This window comes from Rattus norvegicus, chromosome 8 (genome assembly GCF_036323735.1).
Source record: "Rattus norvegicus strain BN/NHsdMcwi chromosome 8, GRCr8, whole genome shotgun sequence".
NCBI lineage: Eukaryota > Metazoa > Chordata > Mammalia > Rodentia > Muridae > Rattus > Rattus norvegicus.
This window is the reverse complement of record NC_086026.1, coordinates 18,845,211-18,871,405: the sequence shown is the minus strand read 5'-3', so window position 1 is coordinate 18,871,405 and position 26,195 is coordinate 18,845,211. Positions and strand designations below refer to the sequence as shown.

The 26,195-nt window shown below is 44.5% G+C and overlaps 1 protein-coding gene and 1 long non-coding RNA gene across 3 annotated transcripts in view; one reads left to right on the top strand and one right to left on the bottom strand.

Annotated features, from left to right (window-relative positions):
* Positions 1-1,482: 1,482 nt before the first annotated feature.
* Positions 1,483-26,195, bottom strand: part of Maml2 (mastermind-like transcriptional coactivator 2) — a 317,444-nt gene continuing 292,731 nt past the window's right edge. For both annotated transcript variants that reach the window (XM_008765997.4, XM_039082226.2), the window contains exons 3-5: positions 13,504-13,707; positions 8,745-8,856; positions 1,483-5,384 (exon numbers count right to left, since the gene is read on the bottom strand). In XM_008765997.4, coding sequence (XP_008764219.2) covers positions 4,375-5,384; positions 8,745-8,856; positions 13,504-13,707 — 1,326 coding nt within the window. In that variant the 3' untranslated portion in view covers positions 1,483-4,374. The remainder of the gene's footprint in view (positions 5,385-8,744; positions 8,857-13,503; positions 13,708-26,195) is intronic.
* On the top strand, positions 10,915-24,445 carry LOC120094078 (uncharacterized). The gene is made up of 5 exons (XR_005487962.2): positions 10,915-12,418; positions 15,092-16,166; positions 16,973-17,058; positions 17,984-18,044; positions 22,692-24,445. It is a non-coding gene; the product is annotated as an uncharacterized LOC120094078 (long non-coding RNA).

Here is a 26,195-nt window from a genome sequence, read left to right as displayed (position 1 = left end):
GAAAACAAATCGCATAGTTTTGGAGCTGGAATGTTCTGTTTCAATCTCAGCCATGCCCCCAACTTTCTCAGGTGATGAGACATACCTAGATATGAAACACATAGATATAACGTGGCCATCGTCGATAAGATGATAAAAGTCTGCCCTGCCTTCAGCATCCACCACAGGAAGAGCCTGCTGTCACCTGCACCCCCATTCCCACTCCCTCCTCTTCAGATCCCTTCTGAGGCTGGAAGCTGGAGTTCAGAGGTCCGTTCTGAACTGTGTGTGTCTCTCTGCTAATGTGTGTGCATAGTACTGATTCTTGTTTCTGTTGGTCTTGTTTTCCACCCAACCTTCCTGGTTCTTTGGGACCAGGCCGCATAAAATATCAATTTTGTTATGGTTCCATTGGTAAAGCTAGTGAACATAGCAGTATCATACACTTCCATTTTTGGCAGAGGGGAAAGGACATGGAACCTTACCAGCATAATTAGCGGGGGTGGGGTGGGGGCTAGGGGGTGGGGGTGGAGCATTTCTTTCTCTTTGCCACCTTGGTTCTGCTGAAGGCTGTGGAAATATGTATAGTCAGGTGTGTTTACTAAGCTCTGTGTTCACACAGCCTATGACCAATGCCACATATCAGGACAGACAAATGATCATGGTGCCTCAGAAGTAATCCTTGGCATTTAGTAGATGTTACATATATAAAATTTTATTATTTTATTTTTATGCCTGAGTGTGTATGTGTGCTTGCATGTGTGTGCATGGTGATGTGTCTGTGGGGGGTGCTCATGGATCTCTCTCTCTCTGTGTATGTGTGTGTGTGTGTGTGTGTGTGTGTGTGTGCGCATGCACGTGTGTGTGTGTGCCGCACTATGACATCAGATGTCATCATCAGGAACACTACTCACTTCTTTTCAGACAGGATCCCTCACTGGCCTGGAGCTTGGCAGTTAGGCTAGGCCGGCTGTCGCTGCTCCTCCATCAATAGTGTGCATCACCACACCCAGCTTTTTACGTGGGTACTGGAGACTGAAATTTCTCATTCTTTTACTGCGGTCTCTCTGCCATCCTAGCCGTCTGCCTGGCCCTGCATATATAATCTCAAGTGTAAATTAAGACACACGCTTTCTTAGTGAACAGATGACCGTTGGAAAGAGAGGAGTCTGCATTTTACTATTGTCTAAAGCTTCCTGCACCATACAGTTGTCTGGGGCCTGAGAGATGCCTTAGCATCTGAGAGTGGTAGTCACTATCTTTCAGAAGACCTGGGTTCAGTTCCCACAAAAGTTGGCTCATCATAGCCTGTGACTCCATCTCCAGGACATCCTCTAGCTTTGGCGGGCACCAGCACCCACAGATACATACCACACATACACATAATTTTAAAAAGAACAATTTGTGTAAATGAGCCCGTTACGGTTAACATTGGTTATCCTAACTGTAATCATGTTATTGGTGACTGACAGTACGACTTCACAGAAGAAAACCACTTGTGAATTGTTTTTAAACTATTTTTTTTTACACATGGAATTACACACAATACAAACTGCCTGTATTACAAGTTGAAATCTTTACATTCGTGGGTTCAGGACAGCAATGCAGGTGACATCAGCATTTCACGCAGTGACTCCATTCATTGGGCTGAACACAAAGCCAAGAAGTAATTATTTACCTACATTACTTTCTAGTCTCTTAATTAGAAGGAGGAGGAGGGGGAGGGGGAGGGGGAGGAGGGGAGAAGGAGAAGGAGAAGAAGGAGAAGGAGAAGGAGGAAAAGAAGGAGAAGAAGGAGAAGGAGGAGGAGGAGGAAAAGAAGGAGAAGAAAAAGAAACAACTCTTGCCTTCTCTGTTATATGTCAGAATGATAAACAATGTCAGGAATTAAGTGGTCTGGCACGTCTGTAAATGGGAGTTGGTATCCCAGTATCTCTTACGTTGTAGATCCTGAGGCCCTTACTGAGTTTGTCTATCAAATTGTCATTATCTCAGCTTTCAGGAAAATTACATCATCTTTGGTAATAGGCTGCCAACAAACAGAAAAACGACAGATCACACCACCCCTCCCCCAAAGAATCCTGTATTTTAGTGAATAGCTGAATAAATAGACATTAATTATGAAATTCACATTAAGATAGAAAGCCAACCGTTTTGTTTCCTTTGCCTCTTCAGTTGGACACCTGGACAGCTGCTGTAGAATGTCCTATTTGTGTTAGGGTGGGACGAGCTGAGTTACAAAGCTGGAGACTGAGAAGTGCTGCAGATATGTACAGCAATCTGGAGGAGTCACGAGATCATGGCGTTTATATATATATATACATTGTCCTTCCTCTCTTCTCTTCATGGGGAAACACTGTTTTGTATAATGGAGACACACAGTAGGACACATGCAGCAGGGACTGGTACAGTGTGCACAGTAGGATCACCAAATGAGACATGGGAACTGTGGGCTTACGGAAGGCTCTGAGCAGGAAAAGAAGGCGACCGGGGAGGGATGGGAACCTGGAATGCTTTCCGAGTGAGGTCTCAGGATACGCATTTACCTGACAAGCCTCTTGGTGGTTTTTTCAAAGTTTCCACTCAGTCACCTATGGTTTAAATGTGGAGCTAAAAATAAACCATCGTATTATACAAAACTCTGTATATTAGCATACAAAAGGTAACAATTTACTTTTTGTATAAAATATAACCTTTCGATAGTATATTTATTTCACATATGTATAAATATAATCCAAAGAATATGTTTTAAGTATTTCTACCAAAATATTCTTTACAAAAGTTTACAAAACAAGTAATTTATTAATATTTACAAACCAGCCCAGAAAAGATTCTGAGCCAGTAATATTGGTGCAGTGGGAAAGACAGAGCCCAAAGGCATCATAAAGATGGGAAGGGGATTTTGCAGAGCTTTAAAAAGAAAGTGTCCCTTTTCTGGACAGGTCTGTGAAGATTGGTTGCCTAGATGACTTGAAGTCAGTCACACTTGGTATTTTAGTGTGTGGATGTCTAACTCAAAGGTTGAGAGTAGTCTTTGTTTCTCTGGACTTAGGAAGGTGGTAGTGGTCTTTTAGAGCCCTATCAAACCTGGACACCTGCTCCACTCTGCAGTGTACATAGTAGTGGACACTGAGGCTCAGTGACCCAGACACATCCACTTTTGCTATAATACTCAGCCCTGAGGGAGGAAACCTGGGTAAGAAGGCCCAGCCACCATATGGCAAGGACTTACTGCATTGTGAATAGAGTGACTGAACAGAGACCACACTGGGCTCAGCTGCTCACCTAAGTCCACGTAGTGTGTCTAAGGAAGGCCTACATTGTCTGTCAGTTTCCTCTGAGCTCTGTGAAAGAGCTTTGTGCCCTCTCATGCCTCTCCCTGTTTCTTATCTCCAACCAGAACTGGATATTCTCTAATCTGATTCTAATTAACTCCTTCCTTCCTTCCTTCCTTCCTTCCTTCCTTCCTTCCTTCCTTCCTTCCTTCCTTCTTTCCTTAAAACCAGTCTCTGGCTACCAAAAAAATAGGACAAGACTCCATTTCACTCTGCTTGGGAACAAACCAGCGGCTAGCAACCACAGTGAGTGACATCGCTGGTTATCCTCAGCCATGTTTTTCTCCTACATGGGAAGGTTTAATGTTTTATTTTTTGAAGTGAAATTCCATGGAGGCAGTTGTGCACTGATATTTCCGTGTGATCAGGACCAGTCTTGGTTATCTACAAAAATTAGGAGGGAAGCCCCAGTCAGGTTGTAAGCCCTGCATTCCTGTTTTATCATGAGACATGGCACCCCACCAAAACACAAAACGTGGGAAAAATTACAAAAATGAGGAGTGCATCTAGGAAAAAAAATCAATTAATCTGCTGGATAGCTTCTAGGTTTTCTGGTGCTCTCTTTCGTAGGACACCTGTGGGTTACTCCAAACAACCATGGAACATTTTCATCTTTCCTGCAAGCTTTAGGACAAATAACCACAGAGAAGTCAAAGCGTATTTATCTACTAGGTGACAGCCGGTTGCCCGGTGCTTAGAACAAGCACCTCTCTACGACGTGGGATTGAAATAGGTCTCAAGTTCCATTGTACATCCTTCACTGAGAAAAGGAACTCGGGAAGACCATTTTACACAATTAATTACACATCAGCATCACAGTTGTGTTTGGATAAACTGCATAACACAATCCCGAAGTTCACGCAGGAAGAAAAACGATCTCAATGTTTCACTCTCAGGCTCAGGATTTTTAAAATCAAGCATGTGAACCAAAATGTTCACAACTGTGGCTCCTGCCGACCTTCTGTTTTGATGTCTGTAGTCCAGTTGGACATCAGCAGTTCGGCGTTACAGTATCCTCGGAAAACCCTGCTTGGAGCCTCCAGGCCACGGTCCTCCCACCTTAGGAATTGCTCCCCAGGATCTCATCGAGGTTGATGTCTTTCATCCAGTCGTCATTGCCGGGCTCCGTCTTCAATAAAGAATCGATGAAATCAGCATCACTGTTTAGGGCAGGGCCCATGCTGTCGCTCTGTTGGCTGAGGAAGTCAAAAGCTAAATCGCTGCCATGGTCGGGTCCTTGAAAAGCCCTAGAACTTTGGTTGGATGAAGGAAATGTGTTGGGTGTCAGGGACGGAGGCTGGTTGGCGCCTGTCCTCGGCGGATTCAATCCTGTCCCTGGTGGGTTCATATTAGACAGATTCTGGGTGGTCAGCTGATTGGGTCTGAGGTTCAAACCCCTGAGCGGACCCAAGGTTTGCCCATTTAATGTCTGGTTCATTTGGTTCACAGGTCTCATCTGTACTGCCGGCGTTAACTGGCTAGGGGGCGCCACTGCCCTCTGGGAGAATGGCTGGCTCCCTACTCCTGGTTGCAGTGACTGGTTTGGGGTATAGGCAGGTGTACTCGTTGGGAAGCGGACTCCTGTGGGTTTGAGGGCTTCCTGTTGTTTCCCTGTCACCTCTTGAGAAGCCCAGTTTGTTGCTGTCGTGCTGGCTGTGATCATGACAGTTGATGACCTCTGGGCTGTCATGCCTGCCAACCCGTGAGCCAGATTTGGCCTTAACTGCTGTGGACTGCCAGCAGGTCCAGCCCCAAAGGCGGCCGCATTGTTACCGGTACTTGCCCCCAAGGGAGGTGGCCGTGGCATCAGAGGGTTGTTCTGATTTGTTATCAGTTGAGTTGTATTTCTCTGTTGGGTCAGCTGGTTCATTGCTGAAGTGACACTGTAGGTGCCAGGCTGGTTACAAGGCAGGTTTCCATACATCCCTATGTTCTGAACTGTGGATAGCAATGGCATTCTCATGCCATGAGATGTAGACATGAGGCTGGAGTTCGAAGTTAAAATGGTGTGTGTTGAGACTGGGTTTGTCAACGCCTGGTTAGAGTTTAAACTCACGGAAGAGGGGCCACCTAAGATAGAGAAGAGAATCACAGTCATTCCTGACATATCAGCATCGCTTACCAAAGCCTGAACAACTTACCACCTCCAGAACTACTTTCATATGCAAGATAATATAGACAAAAACATATCAAACATACTGCAAAAAAAAAAAAAAAAAAAAAAAAAGAACAGAAGAGATTTGGGAGAAGGCATTGCCCTGAGCCACTCCTGGTTAAAAGTCAACACATTACAGAAAGCAGAGCGAAATAGAATGGCTCCATTTTACAGTTTTTATTTGTGTTCTGAAGTCACTGAGGTAATAATCAATCTTTTGTTTTGAATTATTTTTATTATGTTCCAAGTTCGAAGATTACAACTTTGGTTGGCTAGCTGTCATGAAATCCGGGTTACTCTTCACCCCAGTGTCGCGATGAGGAAGTGAAGGATAAATCCTCTTCATGGCTACCACACTAATATTCCTAACCCGTGACCTAGACAATCAAGATTAATTCTTTATCTGCATCGCCCTCTTTCAGGAAGCTGCTGTAAGTGGCTTTCCTGTATCCAAAGGGCGAACAAAGTCTCAGGAATCTGGACTTTGATGTAATCTGATCTGGTGATTATTTCCATATGGGAAGCCTGCTGGAGGATGCGCAGTTCCTAGGGCACTGCTGTGGAACACACCACCAGCCACCTTTGCTCATCTGTTCCCTGCTCCCATAATGGCCGCTAAGCCCCTGAGCCTTATATTTTCCTCAGGTTTCAGGCTGAGCCTGAAGCTCTGTTGGGAAGCTTTTCCTAATGTGTCTTGGTTTTTACGTCTGCCATTTTTCTGTTTGACCCTTCCACTGAGCACTCAGGTAATCCAGCAAGCCTTGAAAGGGTTACCAGTTAAACTGATGCCTGTCAACAACTAATCGGGGGTGGGGTGGGGGTGCAATAACTGAATCCCAAGTTGATGAACAGGATGGCTCCATTCAACAGACAGTGACTAATCCATGCAATGAGATATCCCTGGCTTAGTTAGGTTTGAGGTAACCCTGGGCAATCAGATTGTGAGCAAAAATGGAGGGGAGAAAAGTACCTTTAGATGACACATTCTGCAAGGGAAGACCTTTTCTCTTGTTTGTTTTACAGCTGTATTCCAAGTATAATGGTCGACAGAATTGTTGTTCAATTGAATTTTGAATGATTTAATGAAAGAGATTAATGAAGGACAAGGCCCAGAGAAAGATAATCCTGTGATAAAGATATTGAAACAGAAACACACACATGCACACACATGCACACATGCACATGTATGAAATAAGAGTAAAGAGCATGCCCACAAGTGACCCCTGCTGGTTGAAGATGATGCGTTATGAGGTATAACCCAAAAGACAGGGCCAAGGCAACACAGTAGCTTTGCAAAATGCATCCCTAAGCAGACCACATGTTCTTCCAGTGCAGGAAGAGTCTCTCCTACCTCCTCCCCCAAGATCCTCTATGATGCACTACACATCGGTATATGATGAGGCAAAATCAGATCGAGGGACTATGGATTTAAGCAATGCCATCTTTGCAGATGAAGATTTTTGTGGCAAGGGAATTTGTTCTGTGCAAGTAATGTGGGGGGAAAATAAGAAGTTTTAAAGCTAGAGTGCTACTCAATGGGAGAATGCTTCCCAAACACAAGACCCTGGGCTCAATCCCCTCCCAACCAAAACCATATTCCGCTGTCTCGTTAGAATGATACACCCTAAAAAGACATGTAAAGAAGGCAGGGTTTTTTTTTTTGTTTGTTTTGTTTTGCATTTTACATTTGATTACTTTTGTGTGCATTTGTGTATGTGTGTTGGGCATGGGAGTGCCACTACACACATGAAAGTCAGAAAAGTGTTTGTGGGAGGTGGTTCTCTCTTTCCAGTGTGGTCTATGAGGTAGACCATAAGTCATCAGGCTTGGCAGCAAGCTCCTTTACCCACTGAGCCATCTCGCTGGCCTGGAAAAGAGCATTTTAAAAGAACCAAAGCAGAGAGAATTTCCATAAAGCTTACAAAACAGCAGTTAAGATTTAGATGCCGCTAATGTGCAGTGGATGTAAGTAAGGACAGATTCTCTTTGTTCTTTACCCTGATATGATAGCCGGGGAAGAACTGTTTCCAGACAAACATTAAAATTTAAAGCAACATGAAGGGGGTTGCCTTGCTCTGCTGCTGCCTGTTTTGTTCTCAAAAGCACAGGAAGGGAAATATTCACTTGGGGTCAGCAATGATATGCAAAAGACCGCTCTCAGGAGAAGCATAGACTTTCCTTGGAAGGGGCCATTGGATGGGTGTCCTTGTCCTGTGCCTGTATTCCCCTCAGACAGAGCCTTGATATTTACAGCAATGTGGTCATGTGACAAAGCATGTACTATTGCGTTTTCTTGCTGATGGAAGCCCCATAGGAACACCTCTGGCCAGAGATAAAAGTGGGCAGAGGCCCCAGCAGACTGCTTCGAGAGGGGGCGTGGCTCCTCCAGGCATTTGCTAACCTGTTCTTCCTTCCTCTTCCTGCCTGGAAACAGATATGGAGGCTACTGCTGTGGTGGCTAAGGTGCAGGCCTCAGGATGGGAGCCACATGCTCAGGAGGCAGAAAGAAAACAGAAGCCTGTGCTCTGACGACACTGTTAAGACTCTAGGCTCCCATCCTGGGGATACAGAAGACAGATTTCACTGCAGGTCCTTACCGTCCATTTCCTTCTGAGAAACAGTGTGATTAAAAAGGTTGGTTCTGTGACTTAAACAGAATTCACCTTTGGTCAAGGAAGGCTTCATAAAACATGATCTGCCTTTTAATAATTCCTCGTTGGCAGGGTATATTGTCTTTGGACGAGAATACTTGGGGAGATGGGCTCAAAGGCTGTGCGAGAGAAGACTTTATGAAAGTTGCCAGCCGATGTTCTAGAAGGGAGATGTTTCTACTTGACCATCAAAGAACACGGCGGTTAGAAAATACTCAAATTTTTAAGGTTCTCACAAGAGATCATGTAAGCACGGAGCAAGGACAAGCAAGAACTCGCTAAAAGACTAAGTGTGTGTGTGTGTGTGTGTGTGTGTGTGTGTGTGTGTGTGTGTTTAGGATGATGGAATAAAGAATCTCATACTATAATCTGGGCTATCATGGAACTTACTATGTAGCCCAGGCTGAACTGGAACTCGTAGTGCTCCTCCTGCCTCAAGAGTGCTGTGAATACAGGTCTAAGCCATAACACTGACTTTTAAATGTTTGGATCTGAAAGCTAAGTGGGAGCTAGAGAAAGGTTTAGGGTAGATAAATCCTCTAAGACGGGGAAAGGAAATGGCGGAAGTAGAATCGTCTTCCTTTTTCACAGTCATGATTTGTATTTATTTCAAAGAACTCTTACCAGAATACTGAGCAGCTGGCTGCAGGCTGCCCGCATTTCTTCTTTGGTCTTTGTAGTCTGGGGGCGGTCTTGTCAGATGTCGGTTCATCTGATCCTGAGGGGAAAGTTTCTCCTTGAAAACACAAGTGAAAACATATTGAATTGAGCGAACACTTTTTCCGCTTAAAAAAATCTGCATGATGTTCAAAAAGGTAGAAGTATAAGAATAATGTTGTCTAAGCATGGCGGTGTATACCTGAGCTCCCAGTGCTTTGGAAGTAGCGGCAGGAAGACCACAAGCTCGAAGCAAGCCTAGGCTGTACGGTGAGGACTTGGTCGGAGGAACAGAGCGACTTCGCTGTGTGGGTTTCAGGTTATGCTTTATGTGGTGGTGTAAATTCAGAGACAGGACTTTGAGTTTGCATCACTTCCGGTGTGGAAGTTTCTGCTCCTTTATACACTTCCGCACCTGCCTTGTGCCCACTGAGCATGCTCCCTTCCTCCATTTTCTAAATTTCACTCCTAACTGAATGCCTGTGGGTTTGTTTTTTGTTGTAGCCTGTCTGATGAGCTTTCTTGTCTACTGACTATGGGAAATAGTTGGCCAGCCAGATAAACAGAGAACATCTGGGCTGTCAGTAATTTGATCTGGCCATTCTGCCAACTCGCTGTGGAAGAGGTATCCGGAGACTTGCTAACCGTTCAGCACCACAGACACAGGACTTCTCTACCTGCTCTTAGCCAATGTTTGAAGATAACGTGGTGGCTAATATCATTTAAAAGAGGACATGCAAGTTTCATTAGGTTAAGTAACTGGCCCAGGGTCACACAGAAATAACAACGGATACAAATTCCACAGTCAGGAACTCAGAATCTTTCATGCCACTGAATACAAAGACCTTCTCAGTGTCCTCTTTGAAAAGTACAGAAAGTTCCAGAACCAGCTTCCTTTAAATTTTTTTTTCCTAGTAAGTGAATTTGGGCAGTTGTCTCCTGAGGGCTGAGAACGACCCTATCACAAGACTTGGGCGTGGGTGACCTAGGTAAGTGGATTATTTTCCTAGATTGATGAGAGAGGCAGCTATTGCCCATTTGCAGGAGAGGATAACATTTAGTATTTATACTTGGGAGGGTCACATATTTACCTTGTTTGTTCTTAGAAAATATTACCAAGCAGCCTATTTTGTCTTAGTTTATCATGACATCACACTAACCCTGTGTGAGGTTGGCGATGAGACTTTGTTATATAGAAAACGAGAAAGTTCAGCTGTGCGCTTGCTATCAGCTCTGGACAGGGGTGACTGCTTCTTTTCTCTCTTGGTGCGCATTTGGGAACTTTCTAGAATTGCTTTAGTGTAATTCTGTTTGCACTCTAAAGCAATATCCATTTCTGAAGATAAGAATAATTGGCATAGGTAGAGACAGAAAACTGTAATTATAGGAAAGTCAATAAGTACAGAGAAAACTGTAATGGATGAGGCCATTAGCCAGAGCCAATGCTGCATTAGTGCCACCCAAACTCATAGCTCTGAATTTCCTAGTGGGATGTGTGTGTGCTGAGCGGGCAGGGAAGGGCCTTAAAATAACAACAAACCAAATTCATTTCTTGTTTCTAAGAAAAAATAAACTTGAAAGACTCATAGAGTGTTTTTGAACACCAAGTAGTTCATATAAAACACAATTTCGATGAGCTAAGTGTAAATGAATCAGAAACACATGGATTGCATTTTGTTTTAAAACAGGGGTTTACAAATTAAGGGAAAAAGTGGTCAGTGGGGAGTGGTTTTGTCTAAACCCTAACTGTTTAAGGAAGGACCTGGGGTCCTCCACCAACCCAGTGTGGCTATGAGCAAGCAACCTTGCTGTAAACATGTGTGTAAAGTGACAGTTTCAACTTTTAGGCCAAGAATGGGATTTGATGAAATCTCTTTTCCAAGAAGCATTTGTGCATTCGTGCGTGTGTATGTGTGTGTGTGTGTGTGTGTGTGTGTGTGTGTGTGTGTGTGAGAGAGAGAGAGAGAGAGAGAGAGAGAGAGAGAGAGAGTCTGTGTGTGAGGAGAATTAGTTCCTTGATTCCGAATCACGTACTAGATTTCAAATCCAGATTGACTTAATGTATCTTAAGCAACTGGCATTTTCTTTCTCCAACTGATCAGCCAATTTGCTCAAAGCCTTAGCATATAGATCTCTGGAAACCTGAGTTTCTTAAAACTCTGTTTTAAGGTACATAGATGCAGCACAGATGTGCAGATACAACGTATTCTTGCTGTGCTACAAGGTCAGAGCAGATTGGACTACAACACCGAACAGAAGAAGCTACAGCGAGGCTCCAGTCTAAACGCACACCTATTGTGGAAATCACCTCTGTGTCAAATGAACTTTTCATCACAGCCGGCCCAGTGTCTCTTGCTTCAGTGGTATCTGTCTTGCCCTTAGTCATAAAAGTGTAATATTTGGGAGGTTCTAGAATCTCTTTCAGAATCCCTGTATAAGGATGGATCCTTTTATTCTGTAGAACCTCAGCATGACGCCTGGCACACAGTAGGTTTACAATGTGTGTTCGTAATGATGATGATCACGGGAGTGAGTGTGTCCGGTCTCACTTTTTTTTTGTGCCTCACTGGTGGGAGAACAGTAGAGAGTAAGACTAAGGAACTTTTATGAGAAAACGCCTCTATTTAGGTGCCTGACTGGCCTTGCCAAGGCCTTGAATGACTACAAAGCGTATGCTAATGTAAAGGGGCATCAAAGACTGCTTCTTCCTGGATATGCTAAAAAGCATAGGCACCCTCAATGGCATCCAGACAAAGAGACGTGGACTGCTTTGTAAGGACCACAGAAAACGCGGCTCCGTTTTCATTCATCCTACCACTGCCCTTTGCACCTGTCCAGGGAGACTCGACAGGGCACCAGTGGGAGTCGGGCCAGCACCATCACCAGCTCCTCAAGAATGTGTGTGTCACTTTTAATCAGGGTCTTGTAAGGGAAGCAGAAAACCCGGAAACTCCACCGTGTAAAACTGATCAAATTTGCAGTGTCAATAGGAATAATAAAATCTTGCCAGTAAGTCAGTTGGAAATGATGCTTTCCTCCTCACCCTTGTTTCTAGACTATTCCGATTATAAAGATAAAAGACAGGGAGGATCAGGTTTGACCACAGATTTCAGACCCGGTAGTTAAGGGCTCACTTCCATATGCCACCTAAAGACTCCTGTGCTTGCTACATTGTTACTAGTTTGACGTGCGACTAACCAGTACAAGAAACCAGGGCTGCCTCCTTTGGTCTGCCCTCTGCTTAAAACTGTGGCTTCCACCGTTTCTATCAGAATGCTGTAGTCTTACCAGGTCAAAGCCAAATTTTACCTCATTTTGGGAGATGATTTGCCATATTTTCAAACTGGAGCTGGACAGTCTCTCCTACCAGCCTCTGTCTTTGGTTGGATACAAATCTGAACACAGTGTTACTTTTTTAAAAAGTGGCTGCTTTTTAGACAGTGTGACTTAGCAAGCTCCTTCCCCTGGCCTCCATGTCCTGCCCTTCTCCATCCCCGACCACACTCTATGCCTTGACAGAACGTGTGTCCTCTGTGTACCCGTGTCCTGAGTGTGCTACATCTTTGGATTGGGATGACATCCGCATCTCCACACCGGCCTACTCTTCCTCCAACTTCCTCTGCACCTTCTGATCCTTGGAGGTAACTTCTGCTCTGCATACATTTCTAGCAATTCCCACAGCACAGCATTTAAGCATACACTTTACAATAGCCTATTTATGTGATTTTTTTTCTTGTGATTTTCCTGTAGGAGGGTCCATTAGGACAACGAGAGGAGAAGGGGTTCTTTCCTTTGCAGCTTGTATCTTCATGGTCTTTCAGGATTCACTGACTATTCATAGTGTTTGTAACACCTGACATTTCTGGCTGTTTTAAAAAGTTCCTTGAATATAAAATGATTTAGTTCGTCTTCCACATCTTGCACTGTTGGGCTCGAACCCAGGACCTCAGGCGTACTAGGCAGATAGCCTCTCACTGAGCTGCACCGCCTGACCTTGCTCTCCCTTTTTCTGTATGTCTATTGACCCTGAACTGTTTGGCTTTGTCCCTTTGATTTCATTGGATGGGACAGGCTAACGGGAGAGGGTGCTGCAGTCTTAGGAAGCGGAGTTTGGGTTGATGTGTGTGCTGATGTCTAAGGATACAGAGGAATGGGCACATAAATATGGGACCAAGGCTCTGGTGGTGTTTGGGAAAAACAACCCTGTGGTTCTTAGGGGTCAGGCAAATATAGTGAAATGGAAATTTATTTAAAAACAGCTCCCATTCTGAGATGCTTTGCTTTTTGGGAAACCAAATCTTGGTGGTGAAACTCCATGCTGGCCTTTAAAACTTTCCTTTAAAACCCATTTACCTCTAAAAATCAGTTTGGAGTTGGGGTGATTAAAGTGCAGGTCACTATTTCCACCCCTTGAGACTGGGAACAACCGAGCTTTCCTCTGCTCCCTTCAAATGCCCTGCTGGCCACAAACATTCCTGAACTGGGCTGGGCTCGTCATCGAGGGCTGTGTACTTCCTTCCATATGCGTAGCAGCTGGTAAATCAGGCTTTCTCCTGCTCCCCTGCAGTTTAAATCCATACAGTTTAATGCCTGCTGGATTCACTCCACCCTCCCTGCTATCACGTAAGTAAATGAGTTGAACACGGCAAGAAACAGAAGGACAGGGGACACGTTATCCCTCCAGGGCCAACAAGTGTCCACAGTAGAAGTTCAGAGAAAGCTTTACCGCGTCAGCCAGCATCTGCTGCTGGAGGAGAAGTTGCTGCTTCTGCTCCATGGTTGGCCTCTGCAGGGTCTGTTTCTTCCCCATCATCTGCTGATTCAACAGGGACTGCTGGGAGTTCATGTAACCACTTCCAGTGTTTGGATTTGAGCAGGAGTTGGGACTTGGACTGGGGCCTGTGCTCTGGCCTACCACAGAGTGTTGATCCTGTGGAAGAGAGAGGAGGAGGGGAGCTACTGTGAATTAAATAAGACACGAGGAGTGCAAAGATGATAAGCTTAGATTCCAAATATTTTCATCCCCTCGGAAATCAAATTTGATTAGAAGGTTGGACATCTGGAGAATTGCTTTTGAACAGGCAGCAGAGCGGGAAGGAGAATGGTGGGCTTTGGACTCCTAGTAGTCTCCTCAGTCCAGAGGTGTTCATGGGACCTTAAAGAAAATATTCAGTCACACCCTCAACTTCTCTGAAGCAAAGGCATTAGAGAGTGGCAGCCATTTCTTTTCTCTCACAAGTCAGTGTGCATTTGTTATTTCTGACCCTACAATGAAAATGGAGTTTCCAACCATGTGTTTAAAGTTGGATAGACGTTCTGGACAGAAGGCAGGAGGCATTTGTCCTCTACTTAGAGACTCATTAATCCCACAGCAGTTTATGCCAAGGGGACACCCCATGCACTGACAGTGATGAAGAAAATATCGTCATGTATCAAATAATACTGGATATTGGGGAATTACCACTTTGATCTGAGGAATCCACCAGTTTTCAGGCATTGATACATTCATTATAAGAACCCTGCAGGGACAAGAGCTAAGCCCTCTGAGGTGTCATTATGTCCTACTAGAAGGACACCGAGAAGACTGGAAAACACAGTCTCCTTGCAGAATTCATATCTAACCAATGGTTGGAAAAAGCTCATATCACAGAGGTTAGGAATTGTAAGGCCAGCCTGGGTATAGTGAAATATTCTTGTCATTCCAACTCTCAGAAGGCGGAGGCAGGAGGACTATGGGTTCAAGGTCATCCTCTGATATATAACAAGTTCAAGGCCAACCTGGGATAGAGGAGGCAAAGTCTCAAAGTACAACACACAACAAACGAAAGATAGTAAAATCAAAATTTGGAAGTACATCAAGAATCTTCACCCACGAAAGATAGTGATCCGGGAGACAGGCTGCTTCACACACGTACCAGGCCGCTGTCATGATGCCTTTGGGAAACATGAAGTACAGAAGCAAAGCAGTTCAACTCTTACTCTCCAGGGTGATGGCAAAGGGCTTATGGCAGACTAAGACAGGAACTCACGATGCCTGAGTAGTTGGGGTGGTCCACCAGTCTTGGGACTTGCCTTCCCATTTATTCCATTAAAAACTGTGTTATCTACTAAGCCTTTTTATTTTTTAAGTAGAAAGCTGCCATTCTGATATCCATTGCAGTCAGAAACTGTATCTTAATAGCATATCAAACAGCAACCTTTGATCCACCAAGGGATCTAGAATAATTGTAAGGACAGCCACACACCAAAACTGCTTTACACCGTTTATCCAATCCTCCCACAAAAACGATCATGAACTAGTATTCTTATTTCAGCTTTGCAGATGAGGTCTCTGAGCTGAGGGAGACCTGGGAGCTGGAGGTGTGAACGTGGAGGAGGCTTTGGAGCCAGGCCAGTCTGACTGAAAGATGCCCCTCCCTGTCGAGGTACGGTGCTGCTCTAAGCTGAGGCGGTAAACATGGAAGATGGGATTTTGTATGAGCCATCTACCAATACAGCCATCTTCTCATGACATTCTCTCTACTTTAAATCCCCAGAAGTCATCTACCCCCATGTGTCTTAAAAGCCACTAGGAATGTGGACTTGAGGACAAGGGCTTGCGAGTCCCTGGCAGAGTGGAATAGAGAAACATCCATAGAGTTGATTGTCTTGGAAGGAAAGCAGGGTAGGAAATACTGGGGGCAGGGGGTGGGGGAGGGGAGGACTGATAAAGGAGACAGAAGCAGAGTCTGCTTGGGTGGGAGGAAGGAGGCAGGGTGGGAGGGGTGGGAGGACTATTGGAAGGGAAGGAATCAAGCAGGGACAACACTGGAAGCAGTACTTGTGCCTGTGCTCCATTTCAACCTCAACAGTCTTTTCTAAGATACAACCTGAAGCTTTGTGCAAGGCTTTGAGATAAAAAATATATTTCATGTTTAAAGGAAATGATGGGCAGACAGGTAGACAAAATTCCAAAGGACTTGTTTTATCTCCTTGCATGACAGTAGTGGACTTAAGCAGGAGCTCTGGGGTGTGGTGTGCCCATGCCATGCCCTGGTTCTAGCATTTATTAGGTGGGAGTCCAGAAGAAGTGAGTTCGCTTTCCTCATCTGTAAAATGGGAACAGGAAAAATGCATGCAGTACTGAGGCACCACATCACCAATGACCCTGACCATCAAATGGCTGCTCCAACGAATGGCTTTAACAATGGCCACTCATCGCTGTTAGTGCCATTTCAGGCGTGCATTTTTATTTTTATCTTTCCCCTTTGGAAGCAGATAAGTTAGCCGTGCAGGCCACTGCAAGCTGTTCTATGAAAACTTGACCAGACGCACAGAGTCCCTTTGGAACTGGGAGGGGACACACAGATCTACACCCTCAGCCAACACACGTGTCTACAAGCTACACGGGTAGGTGTCCATTCCCCAAGGCATGGTCCCTCATGCACGAACGCATCCACAGTACCAATCGGACTCAGAGTTACTAATAACCCAGAAAAGAGAGAACCCGAGGTTGGGAAGGACTGGGAGGCGTGAGGGGAAGCTGGAAGGAAGCAAAGGCTATCTAGGAGCAAACTACATTGCAGTAATATATGAAACTTCTAAAGAAGAAATAAAATATAATTTAAAAAATATCTACAAGAAAGGAGATGGACAGCGTGTTTAGTGTTGGCAGAACTGGTGAGCTTCAGAATGATTTCCAGAGAAATCTGGAACGACGCCCATCTCTGAGATTTAGAAAGGATGTGCATGCCAAGAAAACGCAGCTCTTTTTCTCTCTAATCAAGCAGATGGACTGTTCTAAACTTAGTTTCATTCCTAGACAATACCAAAAATATTCTAGGACCTTTTCCCCTAAAGTCTCAAGTGTTGTCCAAATTTGAAAGCAGTGCCGGAGTGGAGGCACATGTCCTGGTGTGGAAGAGAGAGAAATGCATTCTCTGGGAATTTTGTTGGTTTTTACCTTTGAACTTGCAGCCCACAGACCTTACCATGGTACTCTTACACACTCCTTCAGTTCGTGATTGAAGTCACTTTTAGCTGCTGTCATATTTTTTGCCCTTATGTTAGCTGTGAAACACAAGACACCTCCTTCACAGACATGCCTTCATTGCCAAGATGTTGTGCAAACTGCAGTACATAAAATATTTTGAAAGAAAAATATGCTCCAATGCATTGGCTCTGGTTTCCACATCCAGCCTCATTGCTACCCCCAGACTCAGCCATGGAGAGCTCAACACTGCAGACATCGACTGTTTCTTCCCCACCCAGGACAACTTTCCTCCTGGAAAATTGAACCGTGGTAAGGTTGGCTCATCCTTACCTTCCATGATTGTGTGTGTGTGTGTGTGTGTGTGTGTGTGTGTGTGTGTGCTTGCGTGACTGTGAATGACTCATGTCATTCCCACAGTGTGAGTGCTGAAGGCATGGAAAAGCCAAGGTTCTAGAGTAGCTGGAGTCAAAGATTGATTTGGTAACAAGTTTCAAACACACACCCGATTAAAATAGTTGAAGTACCTTTCGTTTATGTTTTTTCTTTCTGTTTTAAGTTCTAATGCTGTAATGTTTGATGCTAACCCACCCTGTCTTCATTTACATTTAGTATGTAGTCAAGTTTTCCTACCTGAGGTATGTATGTATGTTGAGATTATAGGTGTGCATTCCCTCATCCAACTTTAGAATACACACACACACACACACACACATGCACACACACAGAGAGAGACACACACATACACACATATACACATACACACATATACACATACACACAATACACACATACATATACACATACGCATATGCACATGCACATACACACAGACACGCACACACACACATAAACACATACACACATACACACAGACACACACTCATACACACAGACACACACAGACACATAGACACACACACACTCACTCACAGACACATACACACAGACACACACATACACACACACATGCACACACATATCCACACATATACACACACATCCATGTATACATATACATCCACACACACATCTACACAGACACGCACACACACACATGCACACATATCCACACAATACGTGCACACACATATATCCATACACACATCCACACACATACATGCACACACATACATCTACACACATACATGCACACACATACACACACACACACTTTCTACTCTAAGTTCTTTGCTAATGTAACTTAATTACTTTTCCCTCTCTCCTTTTCTCCCAGACAGCCCTCTCTACTCTACTTCAAAGTCCTGACCCTTTTCAGCATGTTATTGCATGCACAGGTATGTTTGATTATACATATATGCCTCTAAATGTAACCCGTTAGCTCCGTATAGTTTTACTTGTATGCATGTTTTCAGGGCAACTGTTTGTCACTGGACAAGGGATTGGTGTACTGTTCCCTGGGGAAGAGCACCTCTCCTACCCTCAGGTGTCCTCAGGTGCCCAGAGCTGTGGTGGTTGAGGCCTCAACTTAGAATATATATTTAATGAAACAGTTTGTATGAAAAGAATCTTCGGATCAAATGGAAGGGACAGAGGCTGGCAGGTGGATCTCAGTGTGTCGTGGCCAGTACGTGAGTAATGTCTCTAACAGATGCTACAAAAGAAGAACGATATGGTTAGTTATTGTGTTCTAATGTGAAACAAGGATTCTTCCTGTCATGGAGAACTGACTTCAGCCAGAGGTAGGAAGCTAGCGTATTAGACATGTCAGAAGACAGCAAAGAAAGGAATCTGCCAGTTCCTTGAGAGATATTTGATATGGTGTGGCTCATTGAATTTAGTCATTGTTAAAACAGTTTTATGAGCTGTACAGACACACAGCAGCTTTCACAAATGACTCCAAGCTTGTAAATAAATACCGTTCTCTTGTTACTTAAAGACTAGCTAGAGAAATGTGCTTGCTATTCTACACATCTGAATGAGATGGCTCTCTGTGTCTCTATTTAACAAGGAGGAGATTTAATGATTTTCCCCCTCACGAAACAAAGTCCTTAGAGTTCCTAGATGCCTCTGGGAGTATTTTGGGTGGTTTGACTACTCTTGCTTTTTCTTGGCTCCTGGAGCTAGACATCTGCAATTTGCAAAACAAATTCAAGGTAAAGTACCCAGCTGGGCAGGCCTGTACAGTACATGTCACGAGCTGGTTTGCTGTTCAATCTTTCTTCTCCTCTCCCTTCTGCATTCCCTGTCTAACCGCTCAACTGTTCCGCCAGGCTCTGCGACTTCAGCACCGTCTGCAGATAAAGCCATTTATTTATACCTCTGCCTGAGAGACGAACTGCCTGAGCTGATAAACCAGACCCTTCAAATCATTTATGCGGGGGTTTGCTTGGGGAGGCGGTGGAGGGCAGCTGGCGTGATTGAATGGCCCTCGTTTGACACAAGGACAATTGCTGCTGCAGAGGGATCTGTCAGGGATCTGCATCAGATGGAGTGAGGAAACCTAAGACATTTTTGTCTCTGGCTGGAGGCGTCAGGGCTCAGTTTCAAGGGTCCATAAATGACAGAGAGGTTGTTCCGCATCCCACTCGCCACCTTTTCTTAGTAAATAGAATGTCATCAGATTAGGATCCTGCACATTCACTTACACGTTGTCTGTAACTGCTTGTACATTAGAATGACAGAGTTCAAAGGCTGTGACTGAAACCCTGTGACCCAAATATATCTGCCCTTAACAGAACAAATCTGTTGGCTCTTTCCTGTTTATTTATGCTAGAAACTTTAATCTTTTGCATTAAATTGGGTGGGGTTTGCTTTAGGGAAGGGAGCCTGAAATTCTCGGAAGTAATTGGCAAACTAAATAAGGAATGCTATCATGGTATGTGTACCCATTAATGTCTTCCTGATTCCCCCCACCCCGCGCTGCCCCATCACCCATGGCGTCCATTGGGAATGGAAGGAACTTACAAAGTCCCTGTCCAACTCCACATTTTAGATGGAGATAGAACCCCCAATCCTTAAGGACTTCAGTTACACAGGGTCGCGTATCTGACTGAGAGAGGGAGGATGCATGTCTAAATCCTGAGAAATGTATTATATAAAATATTCACTGCCTGACAGACATGGCCAGTGGCTAAAAGCATGTACTGCTCTTGCAGAGGATCTGAATTCAGTTCCTCGTATACACATGGCTGTTGACAGTGACATGTTACTCCAGCTCCAGGGGACTGACACACTATTCTGGTCTCCATGTGCCATGTGTGCGCGCGCGCGCGCGCGCGCGCACACACACACACACACACACACACACACACACACACTTTAAAAGATGTAAAAGAGAAGATTCATTTGCTTACGAGATTTTTCATCTTGCCTGATAGAAGTGTGTGTGGGGGCCTTGGCATTGTCTCTAGGTATGGGGAGGATGGGGCCTTGGAGGTGGAATTTGATAAGGAAGGAAAAATGTTGTGATTGTAGCATTTTCCTCTGAGGTAGATCACCAGGTGGATGTGTTTCTTTACAGCACTCGCTCAGCAGGGAAAGTCTGAGCCTGCAATGTATATTCTCTCTGGTTCCACCAATGGAAATGAGGTTTTGTCCAGAAATTGCCTAATATTCAAGTCATCAGGACACTGTGTCTATTCTTAGGCTTTGGGGTGGACACCTATTATGGGTTGGCTGTGAGAGCCGTTCCATGAGGAGGCATCTCTGGGGTGGACTGTGGCCAAGAACAGAACATCAGTGGGTCAGGGCGGAGTGGGAAAAATGTACTCACTCAGAGCAAGGAACGAGACATTTTTCTTAAATGAGAAATTCTTCAGCTTTAGAAGGTTCTTTGTGGTGGACCTGAGATTTCTGCTCTGCAAGTTGGCCTTGAGTTCTTTGTCTCTAGGGCCAAATGTGCTATTGTATTATGATGCTCTGAGAAGATTGCATAAGGCTATCGATTCTGCCTCTCTTTCCATCTTCACAAGCGCACAGAGAAACCAACAACTTCGTCTTTTGTTTCAAGAGGTTTATAAATTCCCTAAATGTGTCCAGACCATCTTCAGACCTCAGCCTGTGAAGTTCACCCTCTGCTCATCAAAGATTTGTTTGTGAACATAATGATATGTCTTACAGACAGAACCGCCAGCCAGGGACTAGGTATTTAAATACAGAGCATATGGGGACATTCTCATTCAAACCATAATAATTCTATCTGTCTGGAACATTCATCTTCTGCTTCCCCCTCCCAGCCAGCTGAGGCTTCCTTTTCCTGGGCTCAGTTAAAAATGTCTATTAGGCAGTCCTCTCAGAGTCCCTAAGGTTGAAGGTCTGTGTCTGTGACAAATGGCACTAGCCCATGCCAGCCACAGCTTTTGTCAGTGCAAGAGCTCCATAGTCTATACCCATCTGTCTCCTAGCAACATACTTGGATGACTGAGGTACAGTAATCAGGATAGTGCTTGGGTATGGTGGACTCTCTGTGTATTAATGGTTCTTGATCTTAAAGATTTCCATGAAGGAACAAGAAAGCAGAGTAGAAACAAGGACAGACCTTCCTGTCAATGAGACACAGGTGTTGAAGTGCTAATCTCTTTGGGAGTGAGTAGGAAACCACAGTAGAGGAGAAAGTAAGTCAGGCAGGGAGCCACGTTCCCAATTCCAGTGTTTGCAAATGGGTGTGTTACCTCACAGAGCCCCCATGAGATGATGCTTCCAAGGGTGGGAGATCAGGAATTTCATGTTGTCACCAGCAATGACCACAGAGAGAATGGCAGTGCTGTGCAACCCAAAATATCCCATTAGCAGGTGACAGGGTTTGAGAGCTAGAGGTCACATATCAAAGGCTTGACATCTTGTTTAATCCCTACTATAACAATATTTTCATTATTGCTCCAAATTTAAATCAGAGGAGATAAGAATAAAGGAACTTGTTCTAAAAGGCAAAGAGAGAGGGAGAGAGAGAGAGAGAGAGAGAGAGAGAGAGAGAGAGAGAAAGAGAGAGTTTGTTAATACACAGAATGTTTAGAAAATATTCCCATGTCCTAAAAAGCAATTTGAAAGGTGGGCAGCAGACATAATGAGCTAAAATCCCCATTCAACTATCCAACAAGCTGTATGGGGTTAAAATGGTATTGGAAGATTTTTAAGACCAAGCAGCATGCAGTGAGTGGAGTATAGTTCAGTAGAGCACGCATCCAACTTCAGATTGGTACTAAGCTCTCTGCTTCAACTAACCCGGCCGTTAACAAACATTACTTAGCTATGTGACAGCACAGTAAGCGATGCAGGGTTTGTATTAACACTGTCGATACGCCAATGAGCAGTAACCACTCAGTCCCAGGCACTTATGGAACTAAGCATCATCAATACTGCTTCTACCAAATGAAAATGACCAGGAAGCAGTATTTCTGTGCAGTTTGATCGGTGGTAGACTGTATCTCATCAATGGTGTCGATGCCATCCCTTAAGTAATAGTGCCTTGTACGATTGCTGAGGGACTCCAGTAATATCATGTCAGTCAGAGCCTTTGCCTCCCAATGAATGTAACGTGTGTGTGTGTGTGTGTGTGTGTGTGTGTTTTCATTTTATGTGTCTAGTTGTCTGCTAGTATGGCTGTTTACTATGTACAAGCAGTACCAATGGAGGCCAGAAGGGGGCATTGCATTCCCTGGGACTAAGTTACAGGTCACTGTGAGCACCCTTAAGGGTGCTGGGAATCGATCCCAGTTGGTTGATGCTCTTAATTGCAGTGCCATCTCTTCAGCCTCATGGTTTCTGTTTGTTTGCGTGTTTTGTTTTCTTCTGTTTAGCTGGAGTCAGGCTGGTGTCAGACTCAGTAGGTAACTAAAGCAGACCTTGAACTCCTGGTCTGTCTGCTGCCACATCCTGGGTGCCAGGATTGCAGACTTGCGCCACCGTGCCCCGCTAACACAGGCAGTGTTAGCTGCGGCTGAATAACCCTCCAAAACTCACACTGAAACTTTATCCTCACGCAGGAATGAACAGGCAGGGCCTTTAAAGAGACTCTCCGAGCGCCTTCGAAGAGGAATCACCTCAGTCTATTCCACCTTCTCCCGTCTGCCTGGGAGGAAGAAGCCATTGATGAAAGAGGCCTCTGCAGATGCGGTGCTCGCACCCTGACTTTGGCTTTCTCAGGCTGCAGAATCCAGAGAACTGCTTTTCACAGACTTTGTAAGTGCCGGGGTCTGTGGTGTTTTAATATGCAGCACAGATGCACTCAGCGCTGAAGGAAAGCTAGCATTTATTTTTAACTCTTATCGACTTACAGTTTATATATACTTATACATAAGTACATTCTTCTTGGAGTAGGCCCCTGTGACCTATGGACCCAGTCAATAATGGGTTCTTTGTGACTTTTGGGACCTTATGCCCTCCAACTTTAAAGTGTGGAATTTAGATTATAATCTTAGTTCTAATCTGACCAAATAGTTGAAATTCCTTTTGTGTTTGGTCAAGTGAACAATACACACCACAGGAAGAAAACAATTCAATTCCTGTTTCTCAGCTGAGTCTAAAATATGGTTTAACAACTCAGCATGCAAAACCATAATCTCTTGCCTCTGTCATAATGAAATGAAGGCTTCAGGCCAGGTGGGGTAAAGGATGGGGTCTCAAAGTGTTCCTTATCTTCTGTAAATGAGTGGAAGCTTGCGATGAAAACACCGGAGAAATGTGTAGACTGAACGTCAGACATATTCACACGCATAAGTGTCAGAAAGCACAGTGCAAAATCGTGAAGCTCTGGTATAAGTTCACAAGTGATTCTGTAAGAAGGTCTATCTTTTCCTTAGTTCTGAGCAAAAGAAGAAAACAAAAAGGAAAAACAAAGGCAAAGAACAAACAAAAACAAAAACCCTTACAATTTCCTGGGACTAACTTCTAAGCCTTGATTCTCTGTTCTGTACCAAAATGTACAAAACAAATCTGAGCAAAGCCACTCCTTTTAAAAGAGAAACAGGAAATATCCAATGTCATATTCCGTTTAGTGCCTTGGAACTACAGAGTAGCAAGCAGTGTACACTGCCTGGTTAATGTCTTCAAACGACTTCGTGCTCTCTGACCTTTCTGAGAGTTTTCGAGCGCTTCATTGTAACGGCCACACGGGACTTTAGGAAGGAGCCATGTGCTCTCTGTAGTACACAGCACTGAAACGTTTGCTGGATTAGGATACAAGCCACTAAATGCTTCAGTTGGACTTCAAAAGAGCCCAGTTCTCCTTATGACTGTAAGGGAAAAATTTTTCAAAAGGGTGGGGATTTCTCTTGAATCAGTACCCAGAAAATTAGGCTACTTTCCAAATCTTATTTGTGTAAACTACACAAATACATTTTTATGTGGAAGGTACCACAGCAACGTTTCAGAAAAATGGTAACAGTAAATAAAAAAAATCTACTCTGAGAATGAGGCAGGTCAATGAGGTTTTGGCCTTACATTTTCTAGCTGTTTTGATTACATCAGCTGCACAAACGCCCACTCTGCAGTCACCTTGTAGCCACGACTGAGGAGAAGGGTAGTGAGGATGTTGAGAGAGATTTGCTGAGTAGTAGACTGAGGATCTCTCTCGGAGAGACATTATTTCACACTTGAAATTATTTGTCAAATAAGTCACAGGTGTTTGATTAAAAAAATTGAATAAACTTCACTTACAAGCTTTTTTGAAGTCCATGTGTTGAGAAAGTAACGTGTATATTGAATACCTTTAATCCAGTTACAAATACCCAGTGTCCCACCTTGGAGTGCCAGTTGTTAATCAATGCAAGAGCCCTGCTCGCCATGAGAGCCCTGCTCGCCATGAGAGCCCTGCTCTCCATGAGAGCCAGGGCTGTAAACTCCACAGTATGGATGGACAGGAACTTGGGAGCCCTGTTTCTCAGCAGTGTGGGTAGGGTGGTTGCACTGGGTTCTGTTACTTGTAACTGCGTACAGACTCTCGATTGGAACTCCAACTGGCCAGCTATCTTTGAATTGGGTAAACATTTGTGGCTTATTCTTCTAACTGCTGATCGGTCGAGCAGACAGGAGGAGATGGATATGTGGTGCAGTCTCCAGGGTTTAGATGGTCTTGTGCTTTCCAAAGCCATGTGGCACTTCTTAAGGGAGTACACACCCGGGTCCACTGCCACTCCTTAGTAGCTGCCTGACTCCAAATAACCGCTCCTCTAGTATACATCTAATATTTAAGTCAAGACTATGACTAAATTTGAGCCAATTGGATCCCTTTAGAACTGAAAAGTATTGCTAGTCAGCTATTCTGAGAAGGAAATGAGACAAAAGTTTAAAAACAACGGCTGGTCACATCCCCTGTAGGTTTAGCAGAGCTTGGGCCAAGCCTGAGGAATGCCACACCATTGGACACTATGCAGCTTGATATCAACTGCATATGCATATTGCAAAAGAAAAGAGATTTTTGAAAAGAATGTTTAAGTTGACAACATTGGCTTCTGTGTCTGCTTTGGTATCAGCAAGGCGCAGCTGGATCATCTCACCCGAGGGCCTGCTTTGCCTAATAGATTTTCAGTTCACTGTGCTCGTCTGACTCTCCCACGGCACTCACTTCTGCTTTTCTCCTATAGAAACCGCTTCTCCTACACCACGGAGGGGTCAGCGTTGTTTTTAAAAGTTGCTGCTTTCAAGGTTCCCGGCCAGCTTTAGCACTGTGTGATGCAGAGCCAGTCTCCGAGTATTTGGAGAGTTAATTAAACCTATGCGCTTTAATACAAAACTACACTGTTAGGCGTGGTGTTAAGGTGAGCTCTTAACTTACTGTGTTAGGGAAAGTAATTCAGCTGGTTACAGGTAAGTAAACAGCACCGGGCATGACAATGGTCGAGCCCGGGGACTGCTGTCCTTCTGCAGTGAGTGTCCTCCCCGTCCCAGTGCAGGTGAACGCTTCCACCCAGGGTCTCTGCTCTCTGTCTCCAGTGTGTCTCTGGCAGCTGGACTTACCGTCCTCTCCTTGGTGATTAGGATGCAGCTCCCGTCAGCACTTTGCCTTGTCCTTACACTGTAACCTGTATGGCTCATAAGAGCTGGTGGGGCAGTCACTGTTCGCACGGGAAAGCACGGTGTGAGTTAGGTGACCCCACCAATCGTGCTGTATTTGTCACTCATGAAGATCAGAAGGAGGCTCTTGGTATGTGGCGGATCTATTCAACGGTCAAATCCAATATTCCCAGAAACAGCCATTACACACACACTTACAAGCCTGCAAGCGTTCAGCGGCTGGGAGGGAAACACAGACTTTGATAGACACAGTTAGGGGAATCAGAAATGTGGTCAGTCACCAACGCGCATTTGTCACAGTAAGGGCAGGCTGTGGTGTTTCTATTTAAATGCAAATAATAGCTCACAGTGCTCTGTATAAAGTGATTTATTTTGATTCGTCTTCCAGTTCTCCTAAAGAGTTGAGCTGCTTCAAAATAGTGTTCAAGGACATGCGCTCAGGGACCAGCATCGCAAAATGGTCAAGCTCCTTCATG